The sequence below is a fragment of the Diadema antillarum genome, unplaced genomic scaffold, assembly GCF_040938485.1.
Source record: "Diadema antillarum isolate AM-2024a unplaced genomic scaffold, OU_Dant_1.0 scf00000038, whole genome shotgun sequence".
In the NCBI taxonomy this organism is placed as follows: Eukaryota; Metazoa; Echinodermata; class Echinoidea; order Diadematoida; family Diadematidae; genus Diadema; species Diadema antillarum.
In genome coordinates, this window is record NW_027270927.1 from 57,230 (window position 1) to 81,231 (window position 24,002).

General features: G+C 37.3%; 1 protein-coding gene across 1 annotated transcript in view; it reads left to right on the forward strand.

Moving 5' to 3' along the window:
* Positions 1 to 12,981, forward strand: part of LOC139710538 (run domain Beclin-1-interacting and cysteine-rich domain-containing protein-like) — a 48,741-nt gene extending 35,760 nt beyond the window's left edge. Inside the window, exons 12-20 of the mRNA XM_071622476.1 lie at positions 2,283 to 2,351; positions 3,821 to 3,894; positions 4,704 to 4,768; positions 5,535 to 5,773; positions 6,199 to 6,260; positions 9,958 to 10,111; positions 11,060 to 11,150; positions 11,933 to 12,008; positions 12,711 to 12,981. Coding sequence (XP_071478577.1) covers positions 2,283 to 2,351; positions 3,821 to 3,894; positions 4,704 to 4,768; positions 5,535 to 5,773; positions 6,199 to 6,260; positions 9,958 to 10,111; positions 11,060 to 11,150; positions 11,933 to 12,008; positions 12,711 to 12,759 — 879 coding nt within the window. The 3' untranslated portion in view covers positions 12,760 to 12,981. The remainder of the gene's footprint in view (positions 1 to 2,282; positions 2,352 to 3,820; positions 3,895 to 4,703; positions 4,769 to 5,534; positions 5,774 to 6,198; positions 6,261 to 9,957; positions 10,112 to 11,059; positions 11,151 to 11,932; positions 12,009 to 12,710) is intronic.
* Positions 12,982 to 24,002: the final 11,021 nt, after the last annotated feature.

The window sequence follows — 24,002 nt, forward strand, 5'->3', positions numbered from 1 at the left end:
TCTTGGTTTTTATCTTGGTTTTTAGCTCACCTGAGCCAAAGGCTCAAGTGAGTTATTGCGATTGCTCTTCGTCCGTTGTCTGTCGTGCGTAAACTTTTTACATTTTCATCTTCTTCTTGAAAACCCCAAGACCGATTTTCACCAAACTTGGCAAGTAGCATCCCTAGGGGGTTAGGATCTCAATTTGTTAAAGTGGGCACCATGCCCCACCCAGGGGGCCCCCAGGGGGCCCACCCCCCCCCCCCCCAAAAAAAAAAAAAATGAAGGAATCTTAAAAAATCTTCTTCTCTAGAATCAGAAGTGATAGAGCTAAGGTAATACTATGAATTAGTACATTGATGACTGTAGTTTCAAGTTTGTTCATAGCGGAATCAGGGGTGCCCCCCTTGGGACCCGGGGGGAGGGGTGGGGAGGGGTCCTCATGGGGCCGAAATTGTACATTTTCATCTTTTTCTTGAAAATGCCATTATGAATTTTCACCAAAATGGGCAGGTAGCATCCCTAGGGGGGAAGAATCTCATTCCCATTAAATGGGCACCATGGCCCACTTGGGCCTAAGTTTGGACCTAAATTTTAAATTTTCATCTTTTTCTTGAAAACCCTATCACAAATTTTCACGAAATTTGGCAGGTAGCATCCCTAGGAGGATATAATCTCAATTCCATCAAATGGGTACTATGCCCCACCTGGGGGCCCCAGGGGTCCCCCCCCCCCCCCCCCCCCCCTCCTGTAAGGAATCTTTACAGATTTTCTCTGGAACCAGAAGTAATTGAGCTAAGTTAATACAATGAGCCAGTATATTGATGACTGTTGTTTCAAGTTGGTTCATGGGAGAATCAGGCCCCCCCCCCCCCCCAACTCCCTTGGGACCCAAGGAAGCGGGGTGGGATGGGGGTCCAAATGCGGGCCTAAATTTTCATCTTCTTGCTGAAAACAATGTAATGGATTTTCACCAAACTTGGCAAGTAGCATTCCTATGGGGATAAGATCTCAAAGTGTTTGAATGGGCACCATGCTTTCCTTGGGGCCCCAGGGAGTCCAAACCTCCTAAATTGATGAATATTCAATTTTTCTCTAGAATCAAAAGTGATAGGGGTTTAAGTCTTTTTTTTTTTTCCAAACTGCATAATCCAACATTCTATAAAGTACAGTGTACATGGCAGGTATTTTTACCAGTGTGATGGAATATGTAAATGGACACCATGCCCCCAGCTCTCAAAGCTGCCCCCACCATAAATTTCCAATTTCTCAGGTAAGAGTCTGCAAGAATGCATAGAAGGTGAACTTGCGATACTCAGGTGAGCGCGAGACCCCTGGGTCTCTTGGTTTTTTGTTTTTTGTTTGTATAGAACTACAATATTATTGCTGTTGTGTCCAGGCTATGTTATATCAGGAGATGATCTGTTTCATAACATTTCACTTCCATTGTCTGTACATCTAGATTAGCAAAAACATTGAGAGTAGTCTAATTAGTTTTTTTATATCATTGCTTTGTTTTCCCATTTATCCTCGAAGATAGATGATACTTTGCAAATATCGTGAGAACCGACATTAAATTATATCAATTTAACACTATCATCATTTTGACTATCCATGCTATGCTCTGTGCTGGTGGGGAGCAAAAGGTTTTCTAATAGCTTTTTACTTTCTTCAAGGATTGATCCAGACCTGATTCTATCGCTCATATGTACCTTGCAAACAGGCGACTAGAATTCAGTGCAAACGTGCTCTTCTCTTGTGATCTCACTTTTCAATCATTCTGTCCCCAGCCACTCACTGCAGTCTCGAGCCATTATCATTAATCTACAATGAAAAACTGTCACAAATCAAATGAAAGCAAACTGTTGTGTGAAAAAAAAAAATGTGATGCATGTCGTCTTTTGTCTTAGTTTGATTTGCTGCAGTCCATTATGCCAGCAAAGAATAGGATGGATACAAAAAGAAATAAAAATGTTTTCATGTGACTAACACATAATAAATCAACCTTGGAGCAGCCATCCATGTGTTCGAGTTTCACATTGACGCAGATATTGAATTACTAAAGTACACAGATATGTTAGTGACTTTCCGTATTCCTTTCCCTACTTTGTAGTACAGATGGCAATTTATTGGAATGTAAAGGGTATGAATTAGGGGTAGGTATTTCCAGTACAACATGTCAAGTAGGGAAATCAAACATCTTTCTTTTGGCAGTACCAAAAAAAGAAGAAAAAGAAGAAGAAAAAAATGTCCTCCTGCCCAGATGACAGAGTAGCTTATCACATTTTGTTTCCTCCCGTTAGCTCCTGCCACTTCCAAAGTCAGTTCCGATTTCTCCCGATGATGGCGAAAACGGAGACCTGTACAAGAACGTAAGTGACCCTTTGTGCATGATGGTCAGCACAGACCACAAAGTTGACCTCCGTGATAAGTCCCACTCCTTAACACTTCATTCTCATTTGCATGTAGTGTTTTATTTTCTTTCCATCCTCTCTCATATTTCCTTTCCTTTGTATTAAAGCAATGACTATGTACATTTTATTGAATTTTATTTGTGACTAACAAGAGTGAAGAGTTCTCATCAATAATCAGACAGTGACAGCAAGTTTGTAGTACTGCCTGCCAGCTAAAAGTCTAATATCAGCGGCTTTAATCACATTGTGTGCTTCATTTACGTAGAGCAATGCAAACTTCCAAATAGTGTTTTTTGTTTATTACGCTTCATCCTGTCTTTTCATTCTTGAAATATAATGTCAGTAAAGTGAACTCATGATGAATTGATATCGTTTTACACTTTCTTTTTCATCGTAGTACAAAAACTAATTTACAAATGCAAGAATTCGTACTGATAACCAATTTAATGACATACTTGCTTTTAGTTTTTTCATGCATTGGAGAATAATCAGTATATTGAACAGTTTAATCAAAGGAAAGAATGTTATAAGTAGGCTCACTGCATTCTAAGAATAAGAGTATCATGGTAGCTTTTGGGTCTTTGGAGCAAAGGTTTGCCTAACTTTACTCAAATATTCCTAATGTGATCATTTTTTGGAGCCTAACCGCCCCCAGGTTCTAATTTGCTATTGTTGTTTTATCGAAATCAATATATTCTATACAAAAATCTTTCTCATGAGGTTACTCTGGTCATGGGAGTCATATCATCATATTGTACACATTCGTCAAGGAATGAGGTGACTATGACAACAGTCAGACCCAAAACATACTAGCTCTCATAATTATTATGTGCTGTAGACTTCCATTGCTGTCCAGCCTTCATATGGACATTAAAACCACATTTTAAAGTGCACATCATTCAGGGGTTCTGGAAGCAATTATTTATTCATTTATTTTTATCATTTTTAAGCTTTCATTTTGTGTCGTCTTATTATGTGTATTATTTTCCTGTTCATGTTTTCATTCTGTGTTACTGTGAAAATTAGTAAAAGTTGTGTCAAACTTTGTGAAGTGTACATTATTCATTCAATCTATCATTCCATCACAAAATTCATTAAAAAAATAATGTTCAGTTTGCTTTTTTTTTGTGGCAATTTTCTGTAAAATGCTTTGTTGTCTGAATCACAAATTGAAGTGTTTAATCATTGTAAAAAAGACGAGAAAATCAGGTTATTACTTCTATGTCAGGGTATAGTGTCATTATGAAGATGGAGGTTGTAGTATGATACAACAAACACACCTAATGGGCAAATGAAATGGGAAAATTTAGCAGCAGACAGTCACCTTTGGATGGCAGTGCAAATGTCTACAGAGTTCATGGATCATAGTAAACTCTGTTATGCCATTCGGTATAATCATATACATATTGTGTTTCTGTAATTATCAGATGCGTCTCCGTGGAAACCTTGAATGGGCCCCGCCCCGACCTCAAATCATCTTCAGCATTCATCCTCCTCCAAAGTAAGTTATCAATGTGCTCCTGTATATTCTATTGTGTCTCTGTAGAAAATTTTTCTGCATTTAAATACTAAACAAAAGCTTTGGCTGTCAAACAACTTTGGGAGGAAAAATCCCTATGAATGTGTTTAATGCACATTTATTCCAAACCCTGACTATTCGTGAGGGTTGATGGGACTCGTTAAACTTTGTGAGTGCCAGTGATTATATTACATGAGATATATTTTTCAGGTTTTGATGATCAAATGATGCCTCAAACTTTAACAGATAGTCAAGTTCATTCAAAAAGAGAAAGGTATTCTCAGATATTTTCGAGTACTGCACTAAGGAGGAATCAAACTGCTGTACATGTAATGTAACAATTTTGAAACTAATATGTTTCACTTCAGCTGCTTTATCTTACATCTGCAAACAAGATCACAAAGGGCATTGGCACTATGTGTACATCAATGCCCTTCTTGGACTCAAATAAAATGATTCAGTTATGGAATCAAATCAGTCATATTTAAGAAAACTACATCCTTGGAACCTGGAACTACTGGGATTAGCAGTAGGTGGTATGTTTATGTATGTGCAGGTGTGTGTGTGTGTGTGTGTGTGTGTGTGTAAGGGGGGGGGGGGGAGATAGCGGCACATCTAGTCAAATAAATAATGTTTCTTGAGTCCAATGAGAAATATGTGCTCTGATGGCAAATATTTCGTGATCATCATACAGTTGATTGAACCTTCAGTTATCATGATATCAAGGGCAGTTTGTGGATAAGTTTTGTCTCATGAATGCTTGTCAATGTCATGAAATTACTCTCCACCAGACGCAAGCAGCTGGTTGCTAAGCAGAACTACCGATGTGCCGGGTGTGGAATGAAAGTGGAGAGAGGTAAGATTCACATGCCCAATTCTATTTCTCAAATAATTGTGTGTTCTTTATTGTACAGTGAGAGTATGCAGCTAATCACTTTGTGCATTGCATATAGGATCAGCCTCATGGTATTCTACATTTATCTTTTTATGTTCCCCTTCTTTTGAATACTGTGCACTCATCTTTAGAGGATTCCAATACATGATTTGATTTCCTGAGGGCACAGTAGTCATCAGATATTTTCAAATTTAAAATGCAGTTCATAAATGATTACAGCCTGATGATGCTTAGCATTCATAAAGAGTGATGATTATCCACTTTACAGTGTGTCTCCTGATGTGTACACTGACAGGATATTATTTTTATGTCAGACTTTAATACTAGAAAAACAACTTTGTACCAAGATATTTATGAGAGTTTCACTTATACTAATTACTTATAGGGATTGATGAGTATGGATGTCTGTATGTCTTTGTACTATGTTGAGCTGTGGAATACTGTTAAAGTGGAAATTTTCATGAGAGTGATTTTTTTTTTCACTTGGTCTGATTAGAAGAAGTTTGTATGTTTTTAATTCTGTAGAATTAAAGTAGTATTGTGTAAACTAAGCAAGGAAGCAAGCCAAAAAAACAACAACAAATAGCCTGTTTTTGTTTTTGCAGGAAAATTTATGCTTCTACAGAAGCATTTAAAGTTGAGCTTACATTCTGAATGAGAGGACTCAAAAACAAATAGACAGAAACAACACGACAATCAAGCCAATTTTTGTCTCTCACTCAACCAGGTTTCCTGAAGAGATTGAGGTACTGTGAGTACCTTGGCAAGTATTTCTGTCAGTGTTGCCACACCAACATTTCTTCGCCGATCCCGAGCCGCATCCTACGCAAGTGGGACTTCAGTCGCTACCCGGTCTCCAACTTCTCGCAGGAGCTGCTGTCCAAGATTTTCTCCGACCCCGTCTTTAACGTGGCTGACATCAACCCCATCTTGTATCGGAGAGTGCGACAGATGCAGGTCGTTAAGGTTGGTGTCTTCTCCTTATCTTCTAGTCCATTTCAAGAGTGTAGTCTGTTTTAGAAGACCACCAGTATGATAAGGCAAAGGTTTGATATTAGATTAGTACAAACTTGACTTTTGTAAAAAGACAGGTTGTAAGTTGTGTGTGAAGGCAAGTGTTGGAACCAAGAGTGAAAGGCTTTCAGGGAACATTTTCAGTAGGTTTGTGGAAAATCAGTTTTCCAGCAACTTTTTTTTTTCACTTTCGTTGTGATATTCAGTGTTCTTTGTGATTTGTGAAAATACAAAATCAATGTGCTCTGTGTCTTTGTAACCTTTGTCATAGTAGGTAGATAGCGAAAATATGTTTTTGTGAAGCCAAAATTTCTGGAAGCGTAATCATTGGAAGAGTACAATTACTATTTTTCACTATGATTCTTATTCTTTATTAGGAACTGCGAACCCAACTGTTCTACCTCAAGGACTTCTTGAAGATCTGTAGGCTGTGTGAGAGGTAAGCAATCCCTTTGGTCACCAAGTCTTCCAAGCTTTTCAGGAAGAAATGATTATCTTGGCAGCACATTATGCTAGAGTTTGCATGGTTCAAAACCTGATGAAAGAAGATTGTTATGGTGCTACATCACTATTGAGTTGGATTAGGAAAAAAAAAATATTCATGTGAAATTCCAAAACCTTATATTCTTTCATTTAATTGTACTCAAACTTTCGCTGATTTTTTTTTTCAACTTCACCCGGTTGACTGAAATCAACTGTGATATGTAAAAGAGTTTCCATCTAACATATGAGGAGTCATAACAGATCATAAAAAAAGGTTTTATGTTTTCAGAAGAGACATCCGCCTGTTGATATGAATATATGGCAGTTGTAATGGTCTTATCACACTATAAACTATTTCAGTGAATACTTGTTCACAGCATTATACACTTCACAGTAACATGTAGTAAATAAGATTCCAAGTATCAGTTCAGTATTGACCACTGCTACTTGAAACCTCCAGCCAGGGCGTGACTTAGTGGTAGCCTGGGACCTACCCTAAAAATTGATGTCCGGCCACCAAATTTATCATTTGGTGGCTCGATCTGGCAACTAAGGTTCAAAATGGATCGTTATATCTGCTTTGCTATGATTTCAAGCTGCTACATATCTTTTTTCGGGCCATCAAAACTTCAGATGTAAAAAGAGTTGAGTGGCTCAAACAGGCCATCTGACAAAAAAGTTAGTGCCAAGACCTGGTACAGTCGTCATCATAGTAACCCTGAAGGTAACCCTCAGATGATGAACTAAACCTAATACAAAAGCAAGTTAGACTTAAGGGAACACTATCGATGCTGATGTCCAGAATAAGAATCAGACCAAGTATTGTTTTTAAACAGATGTAATCAGCAGTAGACCTGGTGCTATTTTAACCGCATCCGGTTTGTGTTTACCAATTTTTTATTTTTTTTTAAATGAAACATCAGTCATCACATGCATTGCAGATGAGAATTATGTCTTTTTATGCTGCTTGGTCCCCATGAAAATCCATGATTAAGGTTTTATTGTACTTCTTTGCAAATTTATGTTGTGACATTACTCTATTTTAAGTGTACACGACAGTATCATGTAGTAACTGAATGGCTGTAGATGTCTCAACAAGCCCAAACAATCTGAATGTGTTTTAATGATATCAAATATTTGTGTTCATCTCCCATGCATTTTGTACTTAAATGCTTTGTGTATGGAGAGTAGCAGGTGAGTCAGCATACCACCTATGATTCAAATCTTGTGTGAAAACGTGTGTTTCGTCATGTTTTGCATCGCTATCTAGGATGTGTTCAATGTCCTGCATATCATTTTGACCCTGTCTGTGTGTGATAATGTACCTACCCGTATGTTTGAATGAAGCTGAATATTAATTGAGTTTTGACAAAGGCCATAAGGAAAACCAACACCAAAACAACAACAACAACATCAACATAAGTAAAAAGCAACAAAACAGCAGCAACAACAACAGCCACTGCCACCACGTATTGGCTGTCACTGCCATACGAGAGATATAAGATTAATGAGATGGGATTGTTAATGATGCCCATATTTGAACACCTTGGAGAAAATCCCACTCAGCGTTGCTGAGAGTTTTGCATGTCCAGGTCTAATCTACGATCAAAACTGAATTGATTGTAAAGCATACCTGAAGAGGTGATTAGCAGCTTAATGATCATTTACAAAGTATAGAGAGGGTATTGAAACCCCTTATCAGATAAGGTTATTTAAGGCAGTAGTTATTTACAGTATTCATTTTAACACTATAGGTGTAATAATATGTTGCTTGAAGGTTTTATTCATGATATATATATACGACTGTTATTGTCAAAGCTTGTGAATAATATGAGTGTAGTCACACCGACAACTTGTGACATGGCCATTCTAGTGGTATGTGTAGATGAACTACATGTGAGCATGTGTGCTGTGGCATGTAAATTGCCTGCAATGATCAACAACAAAAAACTATTACTGTCCTTTGAAAATAAGTTGCTTGTGTTGCCCTAATTTTTGTTTTCAGCAAGTCAATAGCATCCACGTGTGTAATAGTGAACAATTGTCCAGCATGGTGTTGGTCTTGGGGGCGGATCCAGGAATTCCATAAAGGGGGCTCTTTACAAATCAAAGAGGGTGCAGGTGCCCCCCCCCCCCCCCCCCCCCTCCATTTTGTCTTTTTTATTTCTTGTGCCCGTATGCCTGGATCTGCCACTGGGTCAAATGGTATAGTTTTGTCATATGCTATGCATTTTCTAGTAAAGACTGTATTGGTTTAATGGCAAAGTTTTCTTTGCCAGATCCTTTGTACAACAGTATGAGTTTAATATACATAAAGAGAATTTCTTAAGCATGCATTTATTCGGTGTCATGTTTGTGCATCAGATTTATTTGGGGATTATTATTTTGGGAATATATAAGTAGCTCAGGGTCAAGATAAGACACTTGAATGAGAATGAAGGCCAAATAATTTTATGCAGACTGAAAGAATGAAATTATATTAGTAGAATACACTTATCAGCAAAGTCTGAGGAAAATCAGGAAATCTGTTGAAAAGTTTAAAATCTTCAAATTTTCTGTGTTGCCATCACTGAAGATGTCAATATTTTGTGACACCACTCATGGGCAACAATGTAAAAGAAATTCAACTTTTTCACTTTTCTATCATCATGAAAAAGCTCTTGACTTTCCTCTTTCAGGAAGCAGGCGAAATTATATTACACGTAATATATTTCAGTAACAAGGTGAGCTAAAGTGCACTTGTCATAAGAAGATGAAATTTTGTGGAATTCTCTTTATATTTCCTCTATACCCTTGTCCATACATTATATCACAAACTATTGTCGTCTTCTCGTTCAGGGATGAGGGTACCAAAATTTCAATGCATTGTCTGATTTTCCTCCAACTTTTGCTGATGTGTTCTGCTGATATTGCTTCATCCACTCAATCCACATTATATTTGGGTTTCATTCTCTCTTTCACTTGTGATTAACTTCAGAAAAAAAACATCTTGACTAATTTCTTGTATAATTCCCATTGCCTGTGTGCATGCAAGAAAATATTCTTAATCCACTACCCAATTGTGATGGTCCTGATGGTTTTGCCAAAATCATTTTGATATATACGAGTTAAATGCTTCCCGTAATTTGTTTGAATTTGAATTTTTAGGTCGGCAAAGACTCCATGGAAGCGCAATGTATTTGATATCATAATACTTCTCTGTGATTTGTCAGTAAATGGCAACTTGGCCAAGACTACATTGATTTCTAGTTTAGATGCATTGTTCTTCAAGCTGGCATGGAATAGAAGAAGTGATGTGGCAAAACTTGATTGAATCTACTTCCACTTTCTGTGAATGCCTGATGCATCATCTCCTGTCAAGAGAGATATGTCCTTCAATGACTGTTAAATGATCATTGTAAGCATATTCAAGCATTTAAGATTGTGTTAGACCTTCTTTATACTGTGACTGATGACAAGACATTCCCACTCCCTGAGTTTCAGTTTATACTTTGTACCCGTAGCTTGTAATTTTCTCCCATCATTCATGAGAAGACATTTGGTGAAGTGAACAGACTCTCCTGGGTGAAATCAAAATGCATCTTGTCAGAATGTAATTAATGTCCTTCTAGCTCTGAATTTGATCTGTGATGCTCCCCTCTTGCTCTCTCCAGCCTGAAGGCAAAGTTTGACCGGCAGCCCGGTCACTGGATGGGCCAGCCTGACCTCTTCTCTCTAAGTGACCTTATCCAGGTGCGAAGCGGTGACATGGAGAAAATCCTCAGCCAACTTGTGGGTGACGGCGTAACACATGTCAACCAGTGTCAGGTACGGTTACCCCCATTCCACATCACTTAGTCCCTGGAGAGGCCCCAAATTGGCAAGATCCCTTATAGCAAGATCCCTCTGCAGTCTCCAAAAACAGATAAAGATAGTGTTTATGTGCAATGGCTCTAAAAACCCTTGAAAGATCATTGAAAGACCAAAAAGTAATTTTCGAGCAAATTTCTCAAAAGATCTCTGAAGGACCTTGAAGACTGCCGATCATTCATTGAGAAATCAATAAGACTGTGGAGAGATTTTTATCATTTGACATACATGTGTTCTCTGTGAAATCTTCAAGAGTTCAGTCAATATCTCTGAGAGACTGATTTTTCGGTGATCTCTCAGTGATCTGTTAATAATCTTTCAGTGATCTTCTCTACAAAATGTGGCAATTCTTCAGAGACTGCCAAAAGATAATTGAAAGACCAGTAAGACCCTTGAGCGCTTGTTAGAGATTCCTAAAAATTGCTGAAAGACCACTGAAACACCATTTTAAAAAAAAGACTACCAAAAGACTGTTTAAAATTGTTTTTCGGAGACCATGTAGACCATGGAATTCACTGAAAAATCATAAGGAATCACGGAAATCCTCGAAGATCATTGAAAGTTTATGGGAAGATCATCATTAGAGATCACAAAAGACCTCCCAGATCATTGAAAGTTGACTGAAAGATTGTGGAGAGTTCTGTCAATTTTTATGCTCTTTCAGTGGTCCTTCAGATATCTTGCCTTATGTCAAATGGCCCCATTAACCATCCCATCTCTCCTTCTTTTACACCCCCACCTGTTGCCTACTTGCGCTCTACTGGCCCCCTTTGTGAACCCCTACCTGTACCCCTCTGTTCCTACTATTTATGAAACCCACTTCTACCCCATCAGTATGGCAATGAATGCAGATGTCTAAAGCAATAATCCACTCACTCACTCATGATTCACTGTGTTTATTTCCAGCTCTGCCAGGCTAAGGGCTTTGTTTGTGAACTGTGCAATAAAGACCAGATCATCTTTCCATTCCAACTCAACACAACATACCAGTGCCCAGGTAATCCTTCATTTTCCTTTTTTTTTCTGCTGTGACAATCAAGTAGAGGTGTCAGTTCTTGGTTAGTTATCAATACCAACATAGTTCCATCTACTGTAAAAGTAACTGTACTCTCTTTTAATATGCAGATGAATCATATACACCTATGTGTTTAATCTTTTTACAGTAATAGCTGTTCTGTTCTTGATGACATTGCAGTGACCGTAAATTGATCAATTGACAGCTATGGCATTAAACGGAAGACAATTTTCACTTGAAATCCAAGTGGACAAGATTTGACATTGGGTACATTTGTACCTCTTTACTTTACTACTAGAGTTCAAGGAATTTGAATTACAGCTGTAGTGCTTGCATATCAATATCTTACAATTACATCGTAATCTCTGCTGAATATAAGCATGATAATTTAGTCATATTAAATATTACATTGCTTTCTCTCAAAGCTTCCTATTTTTCGTGCAAAACATTAATACTTTCATGTGCTCAAAGTTTTAATACATTGTATATCATGTTTTGAGTACATCGCCGCAACTATTGCTGGGATGATTTTCATGCTGAGTAAATGACGTGTAAACCTCCAATGGCGATTGTAAACTTCTGTAAACTTTTCCTTTATTTCAGTCCCATGTATTCTGAACTGTATTGGTTCAGACAAATATGTCATTCCATGCTTATAGTTGTTCTTGGCAATAAGTAATAGCAGTGGTGTTCTGACATGATGTGTTGTACACTATAGTGTGTGATAACATTCCTTTTGATGATTCTGCCCTGTTCTCTGACAGACTGCTGGGCATGCTACCATACGGTTTGCTTCTCAAAGGAGTCTCACTGTCCAAAGTGTGACAGGATTCTGGCCAGGTATTGTGTAGTCTCATGTTCAGACCTTCCAACTTACACCTGACAGCATTAATATGTATCACGATATTGAAGAGCAAAAAATACCATCAGTTCGATTTATTATCCTTCTTCAGCAAACTTAGTCAATGTCAAGGGACCTCTCTATATGGATGGAAGATGTGGAATGCATGATGAATTGAATATGTAAAATACATTTCCTTCAGCTGTTATGTTGCAGTGAGATTAGCATGATTAACACTGCCCTCCTCTAGTGATAATCAATGTAGACATGGTTGCCTACTTACTTTTTATAAGAATTGAGAATTATAGTGTTCAGTCTACACTTTATGCCAAAACACTGATACAGAACTGCAGTACAATTTCAGTTTATGAGCCAAATATTCAGTTTTGTTTTGCATGTTGAATCAGAGAAGAAATGGAGAAAAAAGGAAGGAGATGCTGCTTCACATGATTTAAAGATATCAAGCTGATAAAGATGCTACAATCATCTCATCTGATGTGTTTATTATTACTCTTTGACTGATGTTCATACTGTTTGACATGTTGTCAGTGTCCGAATAGTGTGTTTCCAGTGTTTGATGACTTTGTGTATAGTGTGTGACTGAAAAGTTGACTGAACATTGTCTCATTATTTGACTGGTGTTTTCGTAGTGTTTGAATTGGCGTATTCAGTGTATTGACTGGTGTATCTGTCCCATGCAGGAAGAGCCATTATGCTGCCAAGAGACAGCTTAGTGAGGAGGAGGCATAGGAAACACCAGCTAGCTAACACTTAGCACCAATTGCCTTGGTCATCCAGCTCATCTCTCTGGCTTCATGCATCCTCTCCCAAAGACATTCCACAGAGCTCCCCGCCAAGCTGCAAACGAATTTCGAGACGGTATTTTTGTCATGCCCATCCAGGTGATGGAGTGGCATCTGTCTGGCCTTCATTTTCAGCTTTTAATGAATGAGTATTTTGAACTTGTGTCACTCAGAGCAGAGCTTCATACTTAATTATGACAACTCTTGACATTAAGCGTTAGCGCGATGTAGTCTCCAAGTATGATGATATGCCCTATGGTCTACACTTACTGTTATATTTTGTAGAAAAGTGAACAATGTGTAATGTTATCCTTTTTTGGGGTGGGGGTGAGGGACGGACTTTGGGATTGTTGGGGACATATGTGAATGTCACATAGATTGCCAAATGATTTGAATTACACTATTCTTCTTCCCTTTTTAAGTTTTATCATTTTAGGGAATTCTTTGTCTCTTGTTTTACAGCCTCATTCCTGACAAAACTTACTTTATGCAACATTTTCAGCATTGTTTCATTTTCAGATATTCTCCCCTTTTTGTCACTTTTCAATTTATGCTTTTGCCAATGTCCTTTGGCCTTTATTTGCAACAGTAACTATGCTTTTAAAATGTTGTTATGATTTCTATTACCTCATATATAAAGCAAGACATAGATATTGAGCTTATCCCCATTATTCCTTTTTTGTTTTATTCCCAGTACACGCTTATCGCAGCTTCATCCCAAATTTTCTCACCAAAAGCTGTAAGAGTGGACTTTTCTCTTGTTAGTTAAGTGACATCTCATAACCATATTAAGATATCGTATGATAATGATGTCAGTTTTATGCAAATGGGATTTGTGAATTCCTGAAAATAGCAGACAATGTCACCAGTATGGAGTAAATTTGTATTAGTGATAGATGAGACTGAAGTATTGCTGTATGATGGTAGATTGTCTTGTGATACAGAGGAACAGCTGATTTTATCAAATGCTGTTGATAGCAGACAAGGCATACGTGCCACAAATGAATGAACTGGACCAGCAATTTCACTTTGCATTGTTCAAAAGTTACCCTTTCAGGAAATGAAGTATTTATGCTCTGTTAATCAATGCCTAGCTGTGTTTGCTTGCTTGTCACCAGAACTGGGAAAGCCTGTATCATCAAGGTTCATTTGAATATATTTTTATAGTCCCAAAGTGCTGCATATTAATTGTGTTTTAAAGTATTATCGTGTATTCCACTTCATCTAGCTGCATGTGCAGTTATTATGCATGAAGAATATTTGTATACAGTGTACATTGCTGGCAATGTAATTAAGGAGGATGCATGCACAAGTTGGTGCGATGAATGTGACTGTAAACTGTTCATTGTAAAAGCCATGTGACACATAATTGTATGTTCTTAGTCGTTGAGTCAAATCACTCAATGTCACGTTCATTGAGTTTGCAGTGTGTACATGTGTAGCACTCAAGAACTCACACTATTTCCAATTACTAGCATGCACTTTAACCTGTCGAGGACGAGCTGATTTTGCCATGATATGCTGGACTATAGTTTTCAATGCGTTAATTATCACCACAACTTGGCCTGACTATACCACATAAATTGCATACACTCGCTGAGGTGCGATGATGGCACAGCCCTACCCAAAGCATGGGTAAAGGAGCTTGTTATGCAATAGGTATCATGAGGATCACCTTCATTAGTCTCCACCCATAGACAGTTTGTTTTAGTAGATTCAAGAGGAAATTGTGGAAAGGGTTGCTTCATCTGGAGACAGAAAAAGAGGACAAAGAAAGTCAGGCCTGAAACGAATGTCAGGGAGCAGTGGAGCAAAAAGTGGGCATGTCTGTGTGTCTGTTGGAATGGGAAGGGGGAATGGGGGTAAGATAGTTGACTAGCAACCCCTCCTCATACCCTATGACACATGGTTTGCAGTGCATGAAGTTTGTCGTATACTACAAGTTATAAGTATCCGAACCTAGGTTTGTGGGCATCCTGGCATAGTAGTTGAGCAAATGAATTGCTTTGACTGCAGGGTCAGTATGTCTGTTAGGTTTCTGTATGTTTCTCTTTTTTTTCGTCTGTTTAGAATGTCTATGGGTGACTTTCCCTGTTTTCCCTCCTTGTGGATATTTAGGGATTGATTTAAAAGAAATATCCAAGTTAATAGCCTTAAGGTCACACTTATGCAACAACAGATACCCAAGTGTGCTTCTACAGTGTAGGCATAGAAATTCCTTGTCAAGTAGATCTGTATGAGAACCAAAGTGTGAAATCATAACCATTCATTGCCATGGAAACTGGTACTAAACAGCCTCATGTAGGCTAAATGTCTGTTAAAACAACAACTGATTGCTAACCATGCTTGAACAAAAGACTGTGACATTACTACTTCATTACTCTGTTGTTCAGATTACTAAGAGCTCCTGTCTTGGTTGATAGTACTGTATAAGCTGTTATTTCCGCGAGGGTTTGATTTTCGCGAATTTCGCGAATCTCAGTTGGATCGCGAATTTAACAACACATGAAAATGTCACCATGCACTAGGGTAATAGTGCATTTATGTTAGCGTCGGCGTCAGTTCACGAAAACAACATTCGCGAAAATGTCTATGGCCTTCTCATTCGCGAAAATATCTGTACGCAAAAATGACAGCGTATACAGTAACTGAAAGGATAAACTGACACACTTCACAGAAATGCCGGTTTTATGTCGGTTGGTTTCTACTGATAGCAAAACCATCAACTTTTGAGTGGCCCATCATCATGAAGATTATCTCTATTTCCATGTACAGGAGTTAGCCTTATATTAGCCAAATGCCAAACATTTGGTTTATGTGTGAATATGGCAAGTTGTAAGTGGTACAGGCAAATTATCACTTATCACATTCTCAGGCAAAATGATCCACTATAGAATATACTGTGTATGAAACCACCCTGTAAAGACACATACAGTTCGTGTTAATCTAATGGCCTTATATCCAGTCAGACTTGCCAGTATTTAAAGCCAAGTCAAAGCTCAGCAATGGTTGGGACTGTTATCTCATTGATATGACTGACAGTAAAGGTTTTTGAGTAAGATATGTGTAATTTGGACCTCCTTCTCTGGCCAAAATTAACATAAATTGTAAAGAGAGTTGTATCTTTTATCTTGTTTTTTTTTTTTTTTGTACAGACACAAGCAACATGGTGTATGTTTTCATGTAAAGACAAAAAGGATGTATGAGATATTTTCTTGTATTGACTAAAAAAAATGCTGCTGAAATATACTATGATAGGGGTGTGCAAATATGATCTTGTATCTATAGATAGTTGAATGAGGTATTTATAGGAGTCATATGTAAGGATATAGAGATCTATTTTGATAATCAAGGAGATGTAGTCTGATAAAACTGTTAATGTTGAGACATGCAATGAAAAGGGAGATGATCCCATCCTAGCAACCAAAGTCATTTGCGTAGAAGAGGAAATTTTAAATTTCATTGTTAACTTGTGAGTTTTTCTCAGTATCACAAATTTCTATCTTTGCTCCAGCAGCACAAGTAACACATTTTCAAGCATTCAGTGTGATTCAAGTCACTGTAACTCAAAATCACACAAACACGTTAGCTTCAAAGTCAGAATTTAAATAGAATCACTGTGCTGATAACTGCCAAGCACATTGCAAATCTCTGCTTGGCTTATAAATGTGTACATAATTCATACTTGCTTTCAAAGAGTCTTGACAATTAGATATTAATATAATGGGCATTAATAAGGATAAAAGAGGATTTTGTTCAAAGAACACTAGTACTTAATTTCGAAAATCCTCTGATTTAAAGATCGGATATGTATTGGAAAAATATTTGATTACAAGGCATGCAAACTGTGATTCTTTGTGCCCCGATAGAAATAATGATCTCCAAAGAAGAAACTGTAGATGTGCTTTGATAGGCTCCCATAGTGCTGGTTAAGTCTTAGCTACATTGTATGACAATATTGCCGTATCACAACTACACCATGTGCCATCTCTGCATTGTAGAAGAAGGAATCAAAAGTGAGAAGTATAGAATTACACGACTTTCGTTGTGCAAAGACACTAACAAACACATGCTAGCAATCGGGAAGAAACGTACCAAGAAAATTGGCAACCATACATATCTCAAATTGGCAACCATCCATATCTAAAAGCATCTTTGGTCAAGTGGTACCGAGGTGAACAGGGGGTTGTTTCATAAAGCTGTTCATAAAGTTACGCATGAATTATGAGCGCCTGGCGATCAGTTCTGATGTGTGTTGTTCGTAACTTTACGAACAGCTTTATGAAACAGGGCCCAGGTGGCAACACCTAACTAGTCTATTAGAGCTTCATGAATCTAGTACCCTGTCTCAGAGTTGATGGACGATGAATATTGTGGATCTTGTGATTTTGGAGATTTACAGAGAAGACAATCCAAAAGATTCCAGTTGCCAGTGACACAAACCTTTTTTGAAACAACTCTCTGAATTTGACATTCCACTTGCATCTTTTATCTAATTCATTTTTTTTTCTTCAGTTGAGCCATGGGGGAAGCTGTTATACATGTATGCAATTCTCTTTAAATGTTCTTTAATGAGAGATAATCCTTGTGCTAGATTTCTTCTCTTTTTTTAATCATCTGTACAAATTATTGCAATCATGTTTACCTTTGATTTGCAAAGATGTCAGGATCATGAAGAAATTTAAAAAAAAAAAAAGTTAATGTGTGTCATTTCTCCATTCCACTGATTGAGGACCTGTATTCTGGTAAAAGGTAAAACCCTTTAAAGGGTGTGAAAAGACTAGCAATGACCATAAATAGTCTGCTATAGTAGCAACGACACTTATATACTTTGACACAAGAATCACCAAATTACATTTGTATGAAAGAACTTTTTGAAATATTTAAAAGCAATTTGATGTCAAAATGCGCGAGGAAAAATAAAAGAGTAGGAGGAGAATCATTCATCAAATTTGTCATTTTAGTTATAGATTTTAGTTGTATATGATCCATGTAGTTGATCATTTATGGCAACGAAGCAACTGTATCATCTTCTAGGGCGCCGGGCAATGGGGCCATTATCATATGGGCATAATGTAATGAGGGAATGCCTTCTCCTTGTAGACAACATTTGTGTTTTCTCAGCTATCAGTTCAGCAGTTTTTGTACACCTCTGCTACATTATACCAATGTACTACCTTTGAAATGAATTCCATGATGGTGCTTAATATCTAATGTCTTTACAGCTGTACATGTAATTCTGTGTTACATACATTTATTTTATAATACGTAATGGGGAAAAATGATTTGAATCATTCAGCCAGTGATACAAAGTAACGTTATTTCTGCTCAAACGGAGGATTTGTCTTTTTGTCCAGTCACAATATGCATATTTGAAAGAAAAGTGAGATTAATTTAAGATGCAGTGTACATTGTATGTTTTCTATTGTTATGCACATGGAGCATGCCATGTATAAATATGTGAATTATTAAATTCTTATATAAAGAGATACAGTGTACAATTTTTGCTTTCCTGTCTTCCTTTTTTTGCATAATACACGTAATGTATCAATGTATGTGCATGAATGCTTGTGCAGTGAAATTCTGTAATTTCATGATAAACAGCAAAAATGTGTTTTATTGGTACATACGTATAGACTTAAAATGGATGAACATTTTCTTTATTCCATACACACTCTCCCAAAAATCTGTGAAAGCAAGCTCTGAAATACATTCAACTTGTGATGGGTGAAATATATTCTAGGTAGCTCTATACAATTTACCAAATGAGATATTCAATGGAGTCTGTATGTCTGTAATACATCAACTGTGAAGGTTGTATTAAATTTTGAGAGGTTTCTATCAGTTTGTGGGCTTGTGTACAATATCACATCACATACAACTGTACACTTTGTACTACAGTAATTACATGGGTTTAATAAGTTTGAGTCAGGAATTGGATAAATTGTATGACAATGTAGTCATGTTCACTTATGTCATGCCCATAGGTAGAATATTGTCTGATTTTCTCTTGTAAGAAAACATTTTTGCATTAGTGGCAATGACTAAAATGATAAAAAAGATAGGCCTATGTCTCACAATCTTGATTTTCTCTTGTAAGAAAACATTTTTGCATTAGTGGCAATGACTAAAATGATAAAAAAGATAGGCCTATGTCTCACAATCTAGTCCATGTATTTTTGTATAACATGCATTGCTTCAAAACACACAATTTAAACATGCAGACTGCGGATACCTGGGTTCCTATGATTTGTGAGGTATAAGGAAATGTGATCTAGGAGGTGGTCTAGCTTCGCATCTGTGGAGTGCCTGACAGTGATTGATGCATCAGGTTTGGAAAAATTTTGAGTAAAGGTATGTGGTCTTACTACCCCAGAAAAAAATCAAATGGATGGACTTTGGTTGCCAGGCTTCAACAGAATGCTCAGACCTCACTGAGAAATGCTATTTAGGGGAAGTTTCACCCTCCTCAATAGCACTGCAATCCCCTCAAATGGAATGTTTTGTATATTCCCCCCCCCCCCCCCCCCCCCACCGGTCTTCATCTGCAAAATGTTTCCCCAATGGCTGCTACAGCTCTTCCCATGACTTTCTCCTGCCTGCCCTGTCCTTCTGCATCTCCTCTTCCTAACCCACCTCTGCCCTCTTCCTCCTCAATCCACCTCCTACCACCCCCTCATTCTCCTCCCTCCTCCTCATACCCCTCGTCCCTCATCATCCTCCTACCCTTCCTCCCTCACCCTCCTTTCTACCACTACTTTCTCTTCTTTCTCCTTGATCCAACCTCCTCCTCTCCCTCTTCCCTTTTCCACAACTCCTACTCCTTTCCTATTCTATTCCCCTTTCCTTCTAGCCCACCTCCCCTTCCTTCCCTTTCCCCTCTCCTTGTACCCCTCCTCCTCTCTCTACCTTACTCCTCCCTCTTCAATCTATCCTCCTCTTTCTCTCTCTTCCTCTCTTCCTCCTACCTTACTTTCATTCTACTCCTTTTGTCTCAGAGAAGTAGAGACTGGTTTAGGGATGTCTATACATGATGGAAAACAAAGGACAAAAAAACAACAAATTTTTTTTTGATTCAATGAATTATGTCTAGTAAGAATTTGATGATTGTGACACAACCCCTTAAAGGGACTGTACAGTACTGGTTGAGGTGGGAATTCATGTTTTGAACATTCCTAAGTGAGATAATGAGAAACCTCTTTTGAAATATGAAAGAGCGTGTAATCTTAAGAAGGATTCAACGTTTATTTGAGGAAAATTTGTTTTCAAATGGGTGAGTTATCCAAAAAAGTGATAATAATAAAAGGCGACAGGCCACGCCTTTTATTAGGATCTCTTTGTTTCACCCTGTTTTTGGATATCTCGGCCATTTCAAAACCGATTTTCATCAAATAACCTTTAAGATACCCCTTAAATTGCATGCTCTTTGACATCTTATATAGTGGTTTCTGAATTTCTCGCAAAACGTTATAAGCTAAATCCTCACCTCGACCAGAACTGTACACACCCTTTAACTTTTCTCAGTACATTGTACATACCACACATACCTGTAATTGTATTAGCAATAACACTGCAACACACAACACTCAAGACAATGTTCTTGTCAAGTTAAGAATGTTTAATTAACTGCCTTGTGTATTAAACAAACTTCATTTGCAGCCCACTGTGGAGCTAACAAATGAGCACTGGAAGAAAAAAAGAGTCACTCTGGGAATTCAAAATTATACATCAGTGAATTAACTCTGAACATGTTGCATCAAATTAGCATACCATTACCTTAATGGCCTGGCACCTACTTCATAGCAAGGTCTGCAATTGTATTGTGCGTACGTAGCAATAATTGATGTTACTATAGTAACAGATAGGAAACACTCAGCAGAGAGGATCACATTTGTTGCTATGGTAATACCAATTATGGTATTGCTAACAATAATGATAAAGGACATTTATATTGCGCAGCTATTGTAATGATATACTCTACTGCACATTACAAAGTGATAATCATGGCATACACAATTCAAACATGGAATGCATTGTTCAAAGGTGTGTTTTTAACCTGGTCTTAAACTCATTAACTGTAGCTGCTTGCCTTACAAACAGAGGGAGATTATGCAATATCGTTGTATATGCACATACAACCACAAACATCTCTTGCAACTGAAGCCCTGGTCTCACTCATGGGTAGATCATTCCATAATTTTAAATACCACCTCCCTGTTTTAAAACAGTGAAAAATAGCCATCTGTTATAAGTGGGCTTGTGCTGCAGATTGTTTATACCATTCATATCATTACCCCTGACAATGTCAAGATGTCAAAGGTTTGGAAGTCTCGACAGTCAGACTTTTAGTGGAAAGTCACTCAAAGCCTTTCACACTCTTTTAAGTATCTTAATATTCTACATGCAAGATGTTTGCACAATTTTACATTTAAAAGAAACACTGAATACACAAGTCCAATAGGACATGAACAGACCTTCACATTTTTATGACTATAGAGAAAGGATCATAACTTCTGTCTACTGTAGTGATTCCCAATCAACTTTTATGACAACTTTGTTACACATAAACATCAAATTTCAATCCTTTACACATGACAGACCACAACCAAGTGCATGGGGTAATATATGATATACATGTATGTACTAACAAAAATATACTATATCCAGTTTGAATAAATGTAATATGTATGACAACAGAGCATTTTGGAGTTTGAGCTTCATTTGGAGAATACTGACATGACCTCATTAACTTACACTGCAGTTGCTGCAAATTCATCAAAAACATCACTTTGTACAAATTTGGGATATTTACATTGTGTTAAGTAGTACTAGCAGCACAAAGTATGCATAAACATGTGTACAACTCTTTGTTTACATATCCAAATACTTTCAGCAATGAGCAAAAACTGGCACAGTCATACACTATTAATTGCAACAGTGAGTGATTTTTAGGACACGATACCCAACATGATGACACCATGCACTCATTCACAAATCATCTATTATAAATACAACCCAAAAAAGGTATTCTCACTTCAGTTGCCCACTGATGCAGGTTTGACCTACAGCTAATAAATGTTACATGTTTGCTGCAATCAGAACTCTCTATGGCAGGCAACTAGGTGACCAAAAGTATTACTGCCACAGTACAACATACATTTGACACACAGTAGGATTACAGATTCACGATCTAGATCACTAAACCTCTCAAGACCTAGAAAACACTTTGTGGTTTGGTGCTGTATTGCTTTATTACCAGAAGGGTTGCCAATTCTGTATTTAAATTCAAGAATCGGTGTGGACCACATCCGTCAGTGTCTGAGGTGTTGTATACAAAAAAATAGCGTATGGTCTTTACTCGTGCAATGAAGTGAAGGAAAGAGGCACTCTATTCATCTTTCAACCCGAGTGCAAATTTCGTTCAATCGCACTTGTGACTACTCACTCTTTGAATATCATTCATTGTAGCATTTCATAAAGAAAGCTAATTCTTGTCTTCTTTTTTTCACTGAGCTCTTCATAATTCATGTATGAATGTTTTATGCAGGTGAACAATTTTTAAAAGCCTTTGATCGCTAAATTCATATCTTATCAAATTGGCAACACATACTAATCAAATTTTGGTAAGATTCTTTCTAATTGTGTGCAGATTCAATGACTGTAACCAGTTTCATCTCATCTTTCTCCAACAGAAGATATGCAATCAAATTCAGAGGTGCCAATTTAAAGACCATAACATGAAAACTTCTGCAGCACAAATTTCCTCAAGATTTGATTGTTCGAATAACCTGTATTGTGGTTTGATGGAAGGACAAATTAGAGGTCCATGGCATTTGATACAATGCACATCCGATATAATGAACACAGTTACAACAAAATTCTATTTACACCAAAGTAAAAATTCTGGTCCCAAAGTTATTGTCTATACAATCATCTTTATATACTTTATAATTCAGCTATGATGAAATTTCAACATCTAAACAAGAGAAAACTGCCAGACCCGAGGCCATTGTTACACTGGAAGTTGCCTTACTACTCATCTCATCTGACTGGAATCTGGCACTATGATTCCAAAATGTCTTTACTCTTCATGGCTGCACAAAATACTTTTTTTTTTTCTCTCTTTTTTTTTTGCAAGGGTCTGCTCCTGGCTTGTCAAAGCATATATCAGCCTTTACCAACTAGAATGCCACACAATCTTAAGTTGTATTCCATTCATATTGATTTAAATGACAGTTTTTAATTCCCCTTTATAGACATATTTGCTTAGGATCGTGAGATAAACCTAAGTACAATTTTTTTTTTCATGAAAACTTTGAACTCAATATACAATGTATATATAAAAATTCTGCAAAATAAAAACTTCAATAGGTCTGCATATGAAAGCACAATGGAAATATTTCAAAGCTATCTTGTCTCCACATTTTCGTGAAAGACATGCCTAGACACAATATGGAAATCAGTTGCTCTGCTTGTACACTAGACCAAGGTCCACTAATAACTCTGTATCTAGAGATCTGACTTACAAAATACCTGATATAACAATCATTTCTTTGGTACAAATGGAGCCAATGTAGTCTTTTGTCCCTGTTGCAAGCTAATCATAGCAAAATATACACCTGATATATAAGAAAAATACATATACTGGCTCTGATAAACTTTCAATATCAAGTTTCCATTGTTGTAGTATGTAGGGTCAAACCAACTGATTAATTCCAAACAGCATTCAAATTTGTTACTGTCTGTAGAGAAAAGCCTAATTTAGTTGGATTGCAGGAACCCTTTAAACACAGTATCACATTGCTCCATTTATCAACAGTCTGGTGGATCACAACGATCACTTCTATCACAGTCCCCGCAATAAAAAAAAAGGAAACAAGAAGGAAATCACTGATTTTATCTGCTCTCCATGAACAAAAAGTACTTGGCACATGAAATGAGACATCACTGCATGTACACTGTATGGTTACTGGGAAGTCGCTGATAGGAAATATGGCGGGTATTTCAGCATGAAGCACTGATGGATCCATACATTTTGTACGCCAGGATGCATCACTCATTTCACAACCTTACAGGTGTACATCAATTTCAAGATGACAATTAGTAACCTCCTGACAGTTATATGATCCCTGATGTGGAAAATAGTATGAAACTCAATAGTATGAAACTCATATAAAACAATATCACTTA